The sequence below is a fragment of the Urocitellus parryii genome, chromosome 1, assembly GCF_045843805.1.
Source record: "Urocitellus parryii isolate mUroPar1 chromosome 1, mUroPar1.hap1, whole genome shotgun sequence".
Classification (NCBI taxonomy): domain Eukaryota; kingdom Metazoa; phylum Chordata; class Mammalia; order Rodentia; family Sciuridae; genus Urocitellus; species Urocitellus parryii.
Genome location: NC_135531.1, coordinates 18613209 through 18631928, shown reverse-complemented (window position 1 = coordinate 18631928; position 18720 = coordinate 18613209). Strand labels below are relative to the sequence as shown.

General features: G+C 38.7%; 1 protein-coding gene across 5 annotated transcripts in view; it reads right to left on the bottom strand.

The window, feature by feature from the left end:
• Positions 1–5558: 5558 nt before the first annotated feature.
• The window catches only part of Lifr (LIF receptor subunit alpha), a 68604-nt gene continuing 55442 nt past the window's right edge, over positions 5559–18720 (bottom strand). For 4 of the 5 annotated variants that reach the window (XM_026401777.2, XM_026401778.2, XM_026401779.2 and 1 more), the window contains 7 exons: positions 17258–17437; positions 15737–15838; positions 14999–15166; positions 12080–12241; positions 11144–11237; positions 9145–9223; positions 5559–8724 (listed from right to left, as the gene is read on the bottom strand). In XM_026401777.2, coding sequence (XP_026257562.2) covers positions 8101–8724; positions 9145–9223; positions 11144–11237; positions 12080–12241; positions 14999–15166; positions 15737–15838; positions 17258–17437 — 1409 coding nt within the window. In that variant the 3' untranslated portion in view covers positions 5559–8100. The remainder of the gene's footprint in view (positions 8725–9144; positions 9224–11143; positions 11238–12079; positions 12242–14998; positions 15167–15736; positions 15839–17257; positions 17438–18720) is intronic. The other variant, XR_003301948.2, reaches the window with a different exon arrangement.

Genomic DNA, 18720 nt, shown 5'->3' with positions numbered 1-18720 from the left:
TGGTTTGCAGGTATTTATACCTTTATGGGGCTGATCTGAAGGTCTGTGGTGTCCCTGAGGTTTCACAGGGTGGACACAAATGTCAGGTATCTGTCCAGTGGGGAGCACTGTGCACTGTCTGTGATCCCCCCAACTCTCTGGCAAAGGTAGGCACTAAGAACAGTGTTCCAGAGATGAGGGGCTGAGAAACAGGTAGAGTCCCCTCCCAAGGTGGCCCATGTGATGGTGAAATCAGGACCCACCTGACTTTCAGGAGCAGGAAGAATGTGACACCTGGCATCTGTTAGCAGAGGAAAGCAAGAAAGCAACTTTGGATACCGAAAAACTTGGCCTCTAGGTTGTTTCTGAAGGGGATGTTTTGTCTGCACTGTCAAATGAGTGATTTGGGATCAGGGGGCCCATCTGCTCTCCACACTACTTCCTCTGGATACATCAACTCAGAAAAGACGTGGGTGAGGGGTGCCAGTGCCTCTGGAGATAGGAAGAGAGAGACTGGCTTCCACAAGGGCAAGAGGAGAGAAGTGATTTAAATTTGAGCTGGAACTTGACATTCTTTCTTACCATTCAAGTATATTTAGAGACATAAGTGTAAGAGGCCCACTCGGGATTGCACTCATTTTAACATTATTTCTACTTGACAGCATAATATTGAGATGCTTTTCTTGTCTCCATCATCAAGAGATTAATCATCCAGGGGTAAAAATTAAATTTAATCCCAAATTTAATCCTAATTTACTCCCAAATCAGTTCAAGACATCTCTTGGTACCTCAAACTTCCTAGAGCTTGGAGACTAAATATTTAAAAATCAGTTTTACTCTTGTTCACTCTAGGGAAAGATGAATGGAGTCAATTAACAGGCCCTTCAAAATGAATTCTTCTGTTGCTAACATTTTAGTGTGATGCTGAATACTGCACATTTAAAAAAATTTCTATTTGTTTTTTCTTTTCTTAATAATCACATCATACTTCTCTTTTGGGCCTTCTCAATGTTCTTGGGGTTGACGGTGTTATACATTTTGGCTCAAACATCCACCACCTGGAAAACAAGTTATACACTGAGAACTCCCCAAAGAACAGAGCACATGTGTGAGTTTTTCTGGCATTTAAACACTACCACGTGTTTCACAATTAATTTATAACTTGCCTGCCATTTCTGCAGGTTAAACTCAGGCTCATTCATGTTTCAGCTGCAAATGAAGAAGGGCTTCATTTCTCCCTTTATGAACTTCCATTTAAGATCATTTTATATTTTAAAATTACCAAGGTTTTGCTAAATCAATTACTGTGTTTCCAAACTCAGTGAGTTGAAGTGAAATTGTGACCTCTTCCCAGAATCTCCACAATTGTTTAGGCTCTCTTTGGAGAAAAAAGTTAAAAATCATACTTTTAAGGGCCTGTATGTATGATATATTGGCTAATGCTGGGTTACCAGTATTTGGTTATTGTTATGCTAACTTCTCTGGTAAATAGAATACTGACTAAATGGTAACAGATGGAAGCTCATACCAATACCAAAGCAGTGGCTTTCAATATGAAAAAATACAGCTATTACTCTTCATAATTACTTCAAAACCACTGTTAATTCTTATGGGACATAACACAAAAAAAAAATATAACAAAGCAAAGATCACTTTTCCTAAGTGCTTAAAACATGAGGAAACAAACAAAAAACCCAAACCAATAATACCCAAATCTGTCAGGGTAAGATGTAAGAAAATATATTTATTTTTTTCCATGACAATACTATGATAAAATTGTTAAATACATGCATGTTTTAAAAACAGACATAAGTAACATCAGCCAAGCGTACTAGTTTTATATTTATGGTGTCTTAGTAATAGTTCATTTATATTCTAAGTTCTTACTATAATCATGTTTTCCAAAAGATATGGAAATTAAATTCTGAAATTATATGATACAAAATGTCCAAATTTCCCATTCTATCAGAACATAATATCCACATTTCCACAAGGCAAGGAATACTTCAGCTGTCATCTCTGTTAAGTGGAATTGTTTTATTTCATACTAAAGAATTCCCATTCCGAGTGAATCATTCAGATATACTTTGATCTATAGTTTACTTCCTGTATACGTACATTTAAATGTTTCCTTATATGATTACACGATTTTAGGTACAGCACATCACAATTAATCATTTGTGTTTTAAAAAAAATGTCCTAATGGTAACATTTAAGAAATTAAAAAGGGAACAGTTTTGGAGATGCAGTTTCTATCTTCCTTCAGCTACATTTACACACACCTGACCAAACAGAAGTTAGTAAACAGTTACTAGTATTTATAAAAAACTAAAAATATGTAACATACCACCACCTTTAAAAAAAACACTCAGTCTACAAACCTTATAAAAGATAACTTGTATCTGTTCACAGTATGTGTATTTTGTAAACAGTAATTCACTATAATGCAGTTTTGAAAGTAAAAAATTTCCTAGTGTTGTAAAGTAACTTCCTAGTGAAATAAGGATGTTGACTTATGGCCAGTTGATGGAAGAAGAAATGGTAAAACAAACATTCTTACAAGGTACATGGAGTATTTTTAAATGACTTATTTTTACCTTTGAGCAAGCATTTAAGGTAGTACTGTCTCCAAATTAGGATGTCTATCTTTCTATACAGGACAATCTTTTCCAAGCAATTATGAATTGAAATGTATTTAAGAAAAAGTTATGCTCCTTTTGAAGAAAACAACAGGATATAACAAATTCCAGGAAACCACAAAATACCTACCCTCGGCAACAAAGAACTTAAAAGGATTTCTTTTTGTGTGTCTTCAACTATTTAAAAATGTAATCAATATTTTTCCTAAGTATTATGTTGGAAGAAAAAAATAAGTCGAAGGAACCATTGCTTATGATATGTTTAAAAATATGTGAGAAAATAACTGGATCAAACTTGAGGAAGACATTTGAAAAAAAATCTTAAGATTTCAGTACTCTTTTCTATGATCAATTGCAAAAATACTAATACAAATAATGTTAAACCTAACAGCTAACTTGTTTGTGATTTAAGGAAAACTGTATTTCCACCTAGAAAGTTTGTGTTCTTCTAAAATGCACCACTGGAATGCTCTGGAAAAAAAAAGTTCAGAAGTTGAAAGATATCCATTTAAACGGGAAGAACTCTAAAGAAAAGGACATTTTAAATGTATAAAGAAACACAGCAAACTTAAGTGAGCCATTCCATAAGATATACAAAGTACTTTAGACTTAAGTGTAGCATTAAAAAAAATATGTTGTTAGTTTTTGTTTATTTTTAAGTTTGACTGGCTTTTGTGAAAACCTTCTTAGGAGACACATGTAAATGGAATAAAAATAATTTCCTTATCAGACATTTGTTTTCTCATTAACATCTTTTGGTTTTTAAGGTATTCAGGTCCAGAAAGTCACAAGTAATATAGGTTATTACTGCTTTGTATCAGATTAATGTTCCAGCAGTTGCCGGTTTACTTACAAATAAGTGCTTTTCGATTTACTGTTTCCATAGTTTTCAGCTAGACACTTATGCATAAAAACATTCAGAGAGTTTCCTCATAAAACATTTTTTTTAATTATACAAATGTAGCAGAGACTTTGTCTCGCTTAGGTAAATTCTGTTCATAATTTGGACACTTATAATTCAAAACATTAACATTCCCAATTCAGGGAGAAACAAATACTACTCATAGGTAAAAGTAAGAGAATCCTGTCATGAACTAATACCATAATTATAAGCATGTGGATATATTCTAGACCAAATCACATACCTTGAAACTACCATATACAATACCCCCTGAAAATGTAAGCCAATTAATTGAATAATGTTCTTTATCACCTATACTGGCATTAAAAATAATTAGCATGAACACAATAGTGTAATGGTTAAGACAAAAGAACTTACTGGAAAGAAATAAAAATCTAACCACCCTGGCAAAACAGCAGGCTTAAATATTATTAACAGGGCTGACATATAATCCATGAAGATATAAATAAACCAAATTCAAACCACCAAGAGATTGCCAATGAATTTAAGCTATGCCTAAAAGACAAGTATCCTGAAAGTTTGGCCACAAGTCATTTTCCTCTGTAAAAAAAATTTCTGCAAGATACAAAAAATCAGATATGTGTGATACTATAAAACTTTATTTTGGCAGAAAATCTTAGTTTAAAAGAAATGTTCTGAAGAAATATTTTATCAAGAAAATGAGTTCATATATTAATCATCTAAGCTCTCATGTACAGTGTTGTCTGGCCAGGACACGTGCTGAGTTAGTACAAACATGTCCCAAACTCTGTACCCTTTAAATAAAAACAAACCTTGAAGAGCTAAAATTATGAATAAGCTATCTAGTGACATGTATGCATGAGTCTTTTAAAGTTTTCAAAGTATGCTCATGCTTTTACAGTAGATTAAATCTTTGAGCCAACAGTTTTAGATTCACACAGCTAGATTCTGATATATACCACTACAGCAGAACTCTGTTGAATTTGCAACACTCAGGGATGGGGCTCAGTCAACAAAAAGTGAGTCACTGAATTTTTGCTGAGTGCCTATTCTTGGTGGCTAATGATTCTTCCCATGTTTTACACCTGAGAGGCCCAATTTTAAAAACTGAAATTAAAAAGGTATGTTATAAAAAGCATACAAATTTTAGCAGAGTCCAAAACAGGAAAACAGCAAAAATTATCTTAGTGTAAACAAACAAAAAGGTTTTATCAGAATATGTGCCTGAGCAGTAGAAAACTTTTGAGATAACACTTTTTGAATAATGACAAGTTAAAGGGTACTTTAATTTCAAAATACCCATAAAACTGATTTCCAATTCTCTTTGGAAGAAAACAAGTCTCTAGTTTCCTTCGCTAAATTCCACTTAATTATTCACTTACAGAAAGAACTGTAGCTTTAAATACAGACAGTGTGAAGGCGATTAAGAAATTGCAGAACTGATTTCCGATAAGAATACAACTTGCATGAAGTTTTGAGAATGTGACTTTTTGCCACAGTTTCCGAGGGCAACAGTACTACACGTTCTAAATGCAATCCTTCAGATCCATGAGCCGTGAAAGTAATGCTGGTGTGGAAAATGAGGCTGAGACTTCCTCCCTTAAACTTTTCAATGAATGGCTGCTTCTGTTTCCAGCTGCAGGAACAAAGCATCTCTATCACACAGCCCAGAAACACACAACTCAACTATGTAGACATTCAGGGGCCCCGATCCCAGGTCCAGGGCTGTACAGGTGCAGCAAGCTGATGACTTAGACAGCACACGTGAACTACTCCATGCAATATATCACTCAAATAGTCTATCCATGTCAAAGGCCTAGTTTAGTATCCAAGAATATTTTTACATTAAATATTATTTCAAATGGCCATTCATGAAAGAAACAAGAGTTATAATGACCCCTAGAATCTCCACCTCTCACAAGAGATGCTTGAAGTTGGCTTATAAAACAGCTGACAATGTGTCCTCTATGCAGTTCTAGTCCACAGATGTAATGGAACATGATTTTAGTTTAGATATTTAGAATTTTCTAACAGATGATGGGGCTTTTGCTAGGACAGAGTGCCTTCCTGCTACCTTTTTCCCCAGTTAGGAAGAGCTGGAAGAACCACATGTAGCCTTCCCCTAACTAGGTCTTAATCTGCCCCCCAAGGGAGAAGTAACTAATCTGACTGGACAGAGCATGACCACTATTAGAGCAAATTGCACACACACGCATGGTCCCAGAACTGACTGTATAGTTTCAATACATATGTGTGTGCAGATTTACCAGTGTCTCTAACACAGGATAGGTGACAGTAGGTGTCTTCTTCCCAACCCAAGCCCCAGTGCTGAGGCTCCTCCCACACCAGAGTTGTGGCAAGAATGGGCAGTAACAAACTGCCAAGCTCAGAGCAAGCAACAGGCAGCCTGCCCAGGCTGTGAGCACGTTCCTCTGCTTCTCTTTACCCGTGGATCCCAGGGTATGGAACTCCAGAGGCGGGGAGAGGCGAACAGCACTCTGAACCTTCTTCATACAGTGAAGTTCTGGACTCAAGAGCCTTAATGATATCTGCCATCTGCCACACAAGTGAGGCAAGACAGGTCAGAAAGGGTGCAGATGAAAGGCACACCTCTTCAGGACAGATCCCAACTCCCCTGACCTTTCTGTGTTCTCAGGTTAGTGTGGTTGAGACCGACAAGCCTTCACCTTAGCCAATCCTTGTCTTGTCCTATGAGATGGAACACAGGACTTGGCAAGTTTCAATAGGGACACAGCACGAGTTGAGCAGGGTGATGACAAGCTCTGAAGGGGCTTGGAAGAGGCAGGAGTTACAGGAAGGAGCTAAAGAGGATACAAAGGAAGACGAGGAAACTCTTTAGGGATGGCTCTGGTTTGGTATATTTTTCATTATTAAAAATTTATATAAGCTATTATATAGTTTTAATACACTAGGCATGTGCATAATTATATTTCATTCCACATATCAAGAAGCTCAGAATTTAGTTCAAATCTAGCAGTTAAAAGAAGGATTCATAAACTGAGTACCTAAATAGATTTTGTCCCTTGTCACCCTGTGTTCTTTCTCTACAACATGGTTTTAAAAAAGATACAGTAAGAGCTAAAACTAATAATAATTGCTCCATTATTTGGGTATACATTGCAGAACTTCAGATGATACAAAATAAGCCTATCTTAACTAAATCCGATGTTTCAAATCTTCAAGTACTTCCGCATTAACTATCAAATGACAAAATACATAAGACAACCCAAGGGCAGGGAAAACACACAACGGGCTTTTTCGTTTTGCACTCTGCTTTGCTAGGAACACACTCACTCCAGAACATCCCTGATGAGGAACCAGGATGGGCAGAGCACACCTGAGCTCAAGATGTGCCTCTGCAAGGTTCTCCAAGCAACCGCTGCACCTGTGCTGTAGGTACATGCACTGATTCAAATGGACTTTATGACTTCCACATGACGTAGCCCTTAACTGTTCCTGAAAGAAGCATTCTCATTTTAGTTTTAAACTTAACCACTTCAGGACTAGATCTGATAGTCTGGACTGATAACTGCTTATGAGCGGGGAGGGGGGATCTGACAGATGAGGGGGAGGAAACCTGCTGGGAAGCGCCAAAGAACACCACTGCCTGATGACTGGGCTCAAGGGCATGGTCTTTTCAGGGGGAACCAAAGCCAATCAGAGCTACATGGCCAGTAGTACCGCTAGATATTGCTTAGTAGTCATCTCACATAGGAAATCATTGGAATTATATGCTTATGAATAATATTTAGTTTACTCATATAAAGCTGACACTGTATCACAAAATAAAATGGATTTAAAAAAACCCACTTGGATCTATAGGCCTAGAAATTTAAGTTTCAAATATTAGGGTAACCAACTGCAGTAACGGAAGCTAGCATAAAAGCTAAAAAAACAATGGAAAGGTTTGAAAAACCTACCAAAGCAAGAAAACATGATTCTGATTCAGGCTGGTCAGTGTGTCACACTTGTTTTCCAAGTTTGTACCCCTGAGACAACTGTTTGATAACCATTATACAGTAGGCACAGAAATCAGCACTCTTTATCAAACAGAACACTAAATAGCTGTTGCTACATTAAAAATTATATTAACTTTTGTAAATGCTGTGGATAGAGGAGAATCATCTTAAAAGTTTAAAATTCTGTGCTTGGTTGTCCTCTAAAATGGAGTAAATGTCAGGCAAATAAACATTATGTGACTATGACATTTTTCTCCCATGCCTGCAAATCCCCCTTGTAATTCCACAAGCATACATACAAGAAAACCATTAACAACAGAAAACAGGTGCTGTGGGATTTGTTCTGCAGATAGCATTTGCCTCTTGAAGGGGAAATTCTTTAGCTCAAACACCAATAGCTCTGAATCTTGAGTGTTGTGGGTTGAGGATTCCGAGTCACGTACTTTGGCTTTTGGACGGCATCAAAAGCTCATGCACACTCCTAGTACAACCTGCACGTGGTGAAGTTCACTTGGCTCCAATGCTTCACAGGTCCCTCCAAGAATGCCCAGCGCTGCTGAGGCAACGCAGGCAGTAAGAGCTTATTGAGATGGCAGACTGAAGTGACAGGGTGACACTGTTAATCATTTGGTTTGTTCTGAAAAAAGTTTGTAAAGGACCACCCCCCTCCATTAGATTTAGGAGAGTCTTCATCTTTAGGGGGAATCAAAAATTGTCGGGAGTTGATGGAGCATGGACTTCCAAAAGAGACGATTTCACTGTTACTGTCTGTGGATCGAGGGGAGTCTGGGGAGACTAAGTTCCACGTGTTTACATTTGCCTGAGGCCGATAGCCTGCAGTCTTATCCACCCCATCTCCTGCAGCTGTGGCCTCTGCAGCAGAGTTAATGGGGAGGCGCATTTGGGGCTTATAGCCTGCGCCCACCACAGGGTCAGTGTCTTGTTCCTCCTCTGGTTTGGCCTGAGGCTGGTACATGGACTGAACGTCAATGTAAACGACTTGTGCGGTCCCTCCAGCTTCGTCCACTGCCGGGTTTGGCAGCTCCTCCTCGATGATGGGAGGACAGTAGGACACGACCACATGGTTTTCAGGTTCCACGTCAGAGCTATCATCAGGACGCTCGGCTACTGGAGAAATGATTTCTGTATCTTCTATTTTAGGAACTGTTGATCGAGTCTCCAGAACCTCAACATTATTTGGAGTACAAGGATTCATTTCCAATGTTTTAAGAGCACTGCTTCCCTAGAAATAAATTTTCAAACAGTGATTAAGAACAGCTCTAAAATAAATATTAAAAAAATTCTCTCTCTCTCTCTCTCTTTAAAAAAAAAAAGAACAGCTCTAAATGCTACTGCAATGCTTCTCCTACAAAAAGGGCATATTTATTTTTTCACATCTGCTTATAAACATTGCCTCTGATACTCTGTAGTGCACAAACAGAGCAAAGCCACTGTTTTGTCCACATTAGTATTTCCCATTGCTATTAATAGTAGTGGAAAAAAAAGGGCACAGTATAAACAGTCCAAGACTAATAATTTTAGAAACACACGTTAAAAAATGCTATTTTCTCCATACTTTTTACATCTGCAGGTTACAAACTTTTCACAAAAGATGACAGAAAGCAAATATTTCAAAGACAATTTTAAGAAAATAAAAGATTACCTCACAGACACTCTTTTGAAATTGCAATGCTTTACAATTTTCCGGGTTTGGGATATCAGGGTAGAAGGTTTCTTTAATCCTTTAAATAAAGAATAATTAAATATATTTAATAACTAAAAAGTATGAATCATATAACAAATAAGTCATAAGGCTTATTTATTTTTTGTGATGCTGGAAAATGAACCCAGGGCTTTGTATACACTAGGCAAGAGCTCTACTACTGAGCTTCATCTCCAGCTCTGTATTTTATTTTTGATACAGGGTCACACTAAGTCGCTGAGGCCAGCCTCACACTTGTGATCCTCTTGCATTAGTCCTCCAAGTAGCTGGGATTACAAGCATGTGCTGCCACACCTGGCTTGGCTTATTTTGACATTTCATATCAATATTTTAATGAAAACCTGAGATAAAAACATGTGATCATTCACTACAGTTTTCTATACCAGGTTCCAAATTGAAAAGTATAAATAATAATTTTATTCCTAGAACTATAGTATCTTATCATGAAAACGGAAAGCAAATTATTAAAATGGTGACTGTGCCATTATATCCAAAGTAAAATACAGACATTGTCCGTACAACCATTATTTTCAGACTGCAAACTGGCTTAAGCAGGATCGATCACTTGGGGAACAGGTCTGCACAGGCAGGTCTCTCCTGCTCACCACAGGACTATGCAGGCACAACTATGGTGCTGCATTACTGCTTTACCATGGTGCTTAACAACAGGAGCAGGCAGGTAAAACCATGTGTCCCAAGTACGTCAACTGTCATGCCAAGAAAGAGAAAGCCTAATAGTTGTGGGTAAAAACTGAATGCAAAAAAAGAAAAAAGAGAGAGATTTGCTCAGTGTCATATTAGATTTTTAGAGTTAAAGCAATTAACAAGAACTTTATTGAAATTCCTGCAAGAAAAAGAACTGTTAATGTGAGTCTGAAATGTTCTAACTTCTAATCATCCTTCTTACTTTGTCTCTTTTTTATTTTTTAGTATTACAATAACTATTTTAAAATGTGATTTTTGGTAACAAGAATATGGCTATCAAAATTGGGCTACAGTTCTATAACTATAATTATTTTGATTTAGAAGCCAGAATTGCTAGAATACATTCTCTTCTTCGTCAGAACTGATAATTGTTTTAGAAAGTGAGGACTTTTCTCTGCACGAATGCAGCTTACAGCCATCTGCCCCACACCCAGGACAGCTCCTGCCAGTTAACCAAGTATGTGCCACTATCTCCTCTGAGCCTCTGCCCACCTCACCCCACCTCATCTCAGCCCTTGTCTCTGTCAGTTCACTCACAATTTCAGGATTCGTAGATGCCATTCTCTTTGTCTGGAATGTTCTTTTAACCTCCCAGACCTTCCCGGGAGCAGTCTCCCTGTGGCTCCCTGTTCCCCTCCTTCTTAGTACCCACCCACACTTTGCAAGCACATGGTCACTGGACATGGTGGCTCACTGTCCCTTTTCCTCATTACGGGAGAGCTCTGTAAGGACCAGGTCTGTTTTGCTCATCACTATCTCCCCCTTCACATGGAAGGGGAGCCATGCCTGGTGCATAAAGGAGTGAGGTACCACGATGACTAGATTTTCTAAATGGGTTACCAGGACAAGTGAGACCTTAATCATTAAATCACATTTTATCCTGAAGATGCCTGTTGTAATACTTATGTCTGATATATATTTGTGTACATATATGTATATATTTGTGTGTACATACATATGTACATATATATTTTTATTTATTTTATCACAATTGCCAGTACCTTAAATTATAAGTAAGAATAGGGGAAAATTTATACTTTTACTCTATTAACTTTAAAACTTTTAAATAGAATGTCATGTTCTTGTCTATTAATTAAAGTCCACATTAAATCTGACTAAACAAAATATATACTACTACTAACTCATAAAACTATAAAGATGTACTTATTTTGTAATACAAAACTAAATAATCAAGCCCCTAAAAACAAAACAGAGTAAAAGCAGGTGCCATTACCATTCTCGTTTCCGATAGCAAAGGATGCTTGTTACTACACCAACAAGGACAGCCACTGCCACGGGGATGAGAATGGCAATGATCAACCCCACAGCTGAAAGAGAATGTTGCAAACAATGAAAATCACCATTTTAGTATCAAGTGTACAATAAACTTGATTAGAAGATACTTATGTTAGAATTATTTGAAAAGAAAAAAAAAACTTAATGGCTCCAGGGACACTGAAAAACTATTAAAAATATGACCTTTAAATCTTCCAAGTATTATTATAATTTTTAATTCTTTGGAACAGACCTTCTCAATCTTGACACTACTAAGATGGGGGCCAGGTATTTCTGTGGTTGGAGGGGGATGTGCTGAGAACTGTCCTGTGTACTGCAGGAAATTTTATCACACCCCTCCCACCATAAGTCTCCAATCAGAAACCTCGCAGACACTACTAAGTGCCTCCTCCAGGGCAAAGTCTCCCCCTGCTGAGAAGCACTGCTTTGGTGAATCACAACCTCCTCACAGCTCTTCACTTAAGGGCTGAACATGAACTCTAATCCTCTTCTCAGAGGTAGAGCCTAAGCCTATGGTATATGATGTACAAGCATTTTTAAAGCATATTATTTCACTTAGATATATTAAAAATTACAGACAGTTAAATTTAAACAGGTTGACAATTATACAAATTCAATATGAACTCGCACTTTTAGACTTTGGATGTATCCCTAATTCATTAATTTCTTAGGTACCCATTTGGAAATAGCTTCAAATAACTGACAGGAATAAATGAGAGGTCATCCCATAACCTTTTATCCTAGTATAAAAATTCAATAAAATGTAAAATTATTTTTTAAAAAGGAGAGAAAGGGATTTTTTTCAGACTAAAAATTGCTAGGAACACTATGAGCTGAAGGATGGAAGACATTTCAAGGTCAGTATTTGACTTACAATTTTCCTTTGTCACCACAAACATGCTCTTCTCTGGGCCCATGCCACCATCTGTATAGGCTCGCAACACCAGATGATAACTTGTTTTACCCTGAAGATCAGCAATTCTCAGTGTCTTCTGGGATATGTCAGTAATATTCTTAACCTTTATGTCGGAACGACCTGTTTTTAAAATGAAGAACATTCTAACTCATCTCTACACAATCTTTAATCCATGATTATACATGCCAGTCACACCAGTCACTCTTTAAGTGAATCTGTCTGCTGGCTATCCCCACTCGAGCCACATTCGAATTCCACCTCTGCCAGTCAGGACTGTGTTCAAACTACTCTGAATTTGAGGGTCTTTGACTCTGAAAACAGAACATCACGACTTGCTCACAGGACTGAGTAAAGTTTCACACACACCCTTTAGAACAATGGCTGGTGTAAGTCTGGCAATCAATACAAGTCACTTCCTGTCCATTACTAAGACTACGAAAATCACACAACCCAAACCCACCGGGGCTGATGCTGCCTGTGAGTCAGAGGCAGAGGCTGGACAGGGCAGGAGTGCAAATCAATAGACACGACTTCAAACCACTTTGAAAAAAGATCCGTGTTATGGGAATTTTAAAATAAGAGACTAGGAGGAAGTCTTTGTATTATTTCAAAAGAAGTGTGAATAACTGTTTAAACTTACTCTATTTTTAAAAATAGCATCCAAAATAATGCAAGATGATAGTTTAAAAAATTAAATAGTAAATGGCTAACAACAAAATGTGGCAGTTCCCTACTGACCCCTTCCCTCACCACCTATAACCATTTCAAAATGTTTGGGTTTCTTTTACCTTCATATTTTAAAATAACCTTAGATTGCTAGCTTTAAAATTTTAGATAATATCATATCCAAAAAGACAGATGAAGATTTAGCTCTTTTCAACTAGTGCTATCTCCCCAACCATATCATTCATAAAGAAACTTTGCAACATTTGGTGAATTCAATGTTGATATTATTATGATCTCATGAATATGTGTTACTGCTAAAAATAAAAAAGTGTTTGGTACAGAGTTCCATTTCTGTTTTCTTACTTTCTTACTGCCTTTCTCCCCTCAATTTGTTTGATTTTCTATGTACCAATTCCTAATTCTTCCCACGTATGCCAATGAATACTCAATACAATTTTCTACGTGGTCTAACAAAATTCCAGTTTCACATCTCCTCTGCCACCTCCCTGCCTCCTGCTCTAGACTGGAAGACTTCTGGGCTTCCCTGTCTTTCTCTCCTCTGCAGCTTCCTGGGACTCCCCACTCTTCCCAATGCAATACACTCTTTTAGCAGTTTTCTGAGTGAGGTAGCATGGGGGAAGTACATACTTACAGCATTTCACGTCTAGAAATGTCCCCCATCTACTGCCATATTGGTGGGAAGACTGGCAGAGTAGAGAACTATGATTGCAAATGATTTTCACTCAATATTTTGAGGACACCACTGTGGAATCTCATAGTATCTGTATGTGGGAACTCTGGAGCCTTAGCCCTGGGTCCCTTATAAGGAACCCAATTTTCTCTGATTGTTTCTAGGACTGCATTAGGCACCTGAGGTTCACTACAATATACCTTGGCATACATCTATTCCTAGCTATTTTCCTGTGTACTTGTTATACCCTTTTACTTTTGTATAAGCACAGTCCCGCAGTTATGGGACACTTCCTTCAATCAACTTTCCATTCATCTCAGATTTGTCCTATTTGCTTCCAACACCTGGTCCTGCAGGGTCAAGTGCATTGCTTCTCCATGATAGTGGCCCACTAATTTAAATTTAGATTTAGCATCCTCTGCTCATCTAAGTCATCTGCCTGTGCCCACCCCAACATTTCTGAATCCTCCTTTTGGCTGTTGTCTCACCATCTGCGTTCTCTTTTTCCTTCTGGCTTTGTGACTTCTGTTCTTTTATACTCTAACTCAAGTGACAACCCACCAGGTCTACCTGGAAATCCAGATGCTAGAGTTTCAACTTGTTCAAGTATAAAATTTCTAAGCATTTGAGGAAAATTATATTCATCTCTGGATATTTGTAGAATCTCCTATTTAGGGTTTCCTTGTCCATGGGCCACCCTGAAGGGTCAGGAATCGCAGAAGTCAGCAACCTGGGAGGGCGCACATTACCGAAGCAGCTCTCGGAAATGACTCCGACAACGGCCAGTCAGCATCCTGGGGCAGCACTGCTGTTCTCTACTTGTCAGACAGGCTTTAAATAATTAAAAGGGTTTCCTTCTGAGGAGAGGTCCTAATGGAAGTAAAAGCTCTCAGACTGAGAAGATGATCCTCTTGTACTGTGCATCGGTAGATAAGAAACGGCTGCCTCCCGACAGAAATATGGCTCAGGAAAAAGCCAGCAATCTGTACAAACATTTCAGTACTTATAAATTTGAGAACTCTTGCTGGACACTTGCCAACTGACCAGGACTGATGGTACTTTTTAAAAATGGAAGGCTACTCACAATTCCACTCAAACCAATTTTAAGTTTCTTAGCACATTATGGCTGGGCTAAGGATGAGGCTGACCATGCTGATGGCTCCCTGTCAGATTACAGTGGGGCTCTGAAGCCTCTGGATTCCTGGGTTTTTCTCTTAAGTAAGTTTCATAAGATGCTATGTTATGGATCATGCAAGGCTAATAAACTCTCTGTCCTTATGGGACTTTTAACAGACATCAGAGTAAATGACCTAAATGATTTCTAAAAGACCACACATGTCATTTTTGCATATTAAAGTCTTGACACTCTCATAGCCATAAAATGACTTCATTTTCATTTCCCTATTTTTTCAGACAGTTTTGATAAACCAAAGTAGCTCTCTCTTCCCATTTCTTTTCTTTCCTTCATGGGTAATGGCAACTTTTGATAAACACTACAGTCACACTAGGGATTTACTTACCTGATTCCACACTGCCCCTCTTAGACGTGTCTCTTTCTCCTTTTTCAAAGTAAAATAAATACCCTCTTAAAAAGCCTCTAAGCTCTTCCACAGGAATATCTTCCCATTTTACTAATATGGAATCTGCAGATGTATCTTCAACAGTAAAATTTGGTGCAACAATTGGAGCTGCAAAAACAAAAACGAAGTCAATTGCTGAAGGAAAGTTTGCCAATATGGAGTAAGACTGTAATAGTTCATGAGATTTCTGGCCTCAAAACCAGCTAAACTTGTGTTTTCTATTTAACCATAAACCTCCAGTGACAGTAACACAAAATTTATCTACTAGGTTTATAGGAACTAAGGTAGAACTTACAATGCAACTTCTGCACAAAACACATACCTAGGGAAACAATTTGTACAAAATCTTTAAGTGAATACTCAAATATAATTAAATTTTATTTTCCTTCTTCATTGATAGTCCTGGAATAAGCTAACAGTTTTTAAACTTATATAAATGGAAATAAAATATTTTTGACATCCAAGCTAACATTTAATTTTCTCAATGACAATAATAAAATTGTGAAATATAAACATTAAAAAACAAGTAACCAAATAAATAATTTTGAATTTACCATAAGAATTATTTTTCCTTTCTTGAATACCTTAATTCAATCTGTTTTTGGAACTCAATCTCATCTGAATTGTAATTTTTCATGTTACCTGAACTCTAAAAAAATCCTTACCCACTTAACTTACCCAATTCTTCTATGTATCCAGTTATAGAACGTAATAATTGATATCCTTGATTTCTGCACCCATACAGGAAAAAATTGTATCTTATACCAGGTCGAAACTGATCTATAGGGTGAACAGATTAGTGAAGTGTCATAAATACACACATACAATTACCAGGAATATCTATTTTAGATATAGAACATAGAACCTAAAACTCATTCCAGGATCATCTCAGTAACCCACTCCAGGTGCACATCCTTCCATAAATCCCTCCTTTCCCTACATGATGTTATTTCTAGGTTGAAGAAGACCAGTGCTCCAAGAAGCAGAATCTATGAGCTCCATTCTACCTTGAAGCTTTGGTGTTAAATGGAACCAGGCCTGTTCCTCTTTGCAACACTGTAGTTAAGTGTCCCCAAGTGAGTTAACTCCACACACATACAAGGGAGGTATCTTAATTTCAACCCTAAAATCACATTTAAAATGCTGCCTGGATCCCAATGCAATGTGCATAATGTGAGCAGCATGAAAATGCACAAAACAAGGTCCCTGGTGGGAGAAGGTGGCAGTGGTGGGAAGACACAGAACAGGGTAACCATAATAAAGTGTGTTGCTCTGTACTGTAGATACTATGCTGTGTGACCTTAAGTGAGGGACCAAATGAGTCTAGGATCAGAAAAAGCCTCTGAAGTGATGTTTGAACGGAGCCTTGAGGAGCAATTAGGGCTCATTAGGGAAGATAATGCTTGGGGAGAAATGGTAGAGTAAGAATTGCATTCAATGTTTGGGACACAATTATTCTAACATACTTAATAAATTAATTCTTTAACTATGTGCTCACAGAACACCAGTGGTCTATAGACTCAAAAGTGAGATGATCAACCTCTAAAATCATACAGCCTGACAGGGAGAACACTGAAGCCACAGAATGCACTCCCAGGAGAAAAGTGACCTGCACACCACTTGCTCTCATGTGCACTGCCAACATTCGAGGGAGAGCCAGGGGGGGGGATGGCCAGGGAGCATCACTGGTGACAAGCTACCTGCTCCATATCCCCAGGGGAAAGTACTACACTGCTCACCAGCCACGCAGTCGTGAACATGAGGAAGGGACTCCAGTTCCAAAGGACAAGGCAGGTTAAGCCTGTGGTCACCAATATTTACTGAGTGGGGGGTTAAACTGTCCCCCTGATGTCCTACGGAGGCTGGGCAGGGGGACCAACCTCCAAAGACAGTCTGCTATTTGGGTTGTTTTCAATTTTTCATAATTACAAATACTGTTGTAGAGAACATTGTTAGATACAAATGAGTTGTTCTCTAATTATTTCTTAGAATAAATTCCAAGACAAGTAATTACTAGATCACAGAGTTAGAATCCTTTCACATCCATCCATATTGCTACAAACCACATTCCAGAAGAGCTAAACCAGTTCCCATCTTCCCACTGGTAAAAGGAAAATGCTGGCCGCACTGGCCCTGGTCTCCTGTATTGCTTCTGAAAAAATATTTTTAAGAACTTTGAGAGATACTAATTCATCTTACCAGATTCTATTATGGTCTCAGTGCTATTTGAAGGAATCTTTTTCCAGTCCATAAGGCAGGGATCTGACCGAGATGAGTTACACCATTTAATAACATAGTCACAAGTCATATTGGGGTCATGATGCCAGGTGAGGAGAATCTTCTTTCCTATTCCAACAGCCTGCTCTACTTTGAGATCATCTTCAACAAAGAATAATATTTTACTGGCATTAAAAACAATATTGTAAAGCTTACTTCATGAAAATAAACTTCAGTGTACACAAGATTACAAAACAGTGCTCACGCTAGATAAATGTTAAGCATAAAGATTAGAAGTGCTGCTTCATTCTATTTATTTAACATTTACAGCACTTACCTGTACACAAAGATTAGCATTGCAGCTGGAAAAGGTTAAAAAGCACCAATGATTAAGCAGGGATGTATTGGGGCTGGAAGACCCAGAGTCAGAAGAAGGGGGCTGAGGGAATGCGATGGGGATGAGCACTGGAGGGGAAGTGGCATGGCCACTCAAGATGAGGAAGAGAAGCAGGAGGCTGGTAAAGGACACCAGGGGGCAGTTTAACCCCCATTCTAATCAACCTCTCTGAATGCAATGTGGGCCCCAGAGAGCAGCCCCAGCACAGTATGCAGAATGGACACATCAGGAAAAGAATGGGTGGCCAAGCCCCTCATCCTCCTTTCCAGGAAGCTTTAATCCCGGAGCTGAGCTGAGGGGACTCTGGCTGACCAGGAGCAGGGTGGGGAGGAGGAATGTGCTGGTGTGGTGAAGACTGGAAAGGGACAGTGGCTGAGCAGTGGGCCAGCCTCCACAGTGACCCCTGGAAGACTGAGGCATGCATGGCAGAGGCGGGGACCCAAGGGATAGCACTAGGGGCCCTGTGGGTGCCCTGGTTTAGACTTCTGCCAAATCTGTGCCTAGATGAGGGGTGGGGCCTGAGGCCAGTGGGACGGGGGTGCAGGGCAATGTAATCAAAGGGAGAGGGAAGTTTCCCATAGTAACAGGAGAAAAAAGTAATTTCTCAATTGATTTAAGGATTTAGTGGGGAAAAAAAACACAAAAAAAATCTTTGAACATATTTACATTCATAAAGGAGCCACTGCTGAACATAAGACAACAAACTGGCTTAGAATATAGACGGCTTTGGACAGACACCAGGTTTTTGGCTCAGTGTGATTCAAAGGCACAACTGAACCTGACCTGAGGTGGCTGAGTCAGGAAGGGGCCCTCAGGGAGCAATGGGGGTCAGGGGCTGTGGCTTTCTCTGGGGGCTGATGACCAGACCAGTTAGCCCTGTGAACTCTCTTTCTAAAGACACAGGTAGGATTAGAGCTTCTGAGTTACAGGACAACACAGCTGTGGCCTCTGGTGGTAAGGGTGAGATAAAAGATCAAAATCAGCAGGTTATCTTCTCAGGAAGGTTCACAGAGCTCCCCTGTGGGGGTGGGAGGCAGGCCTAATGCAG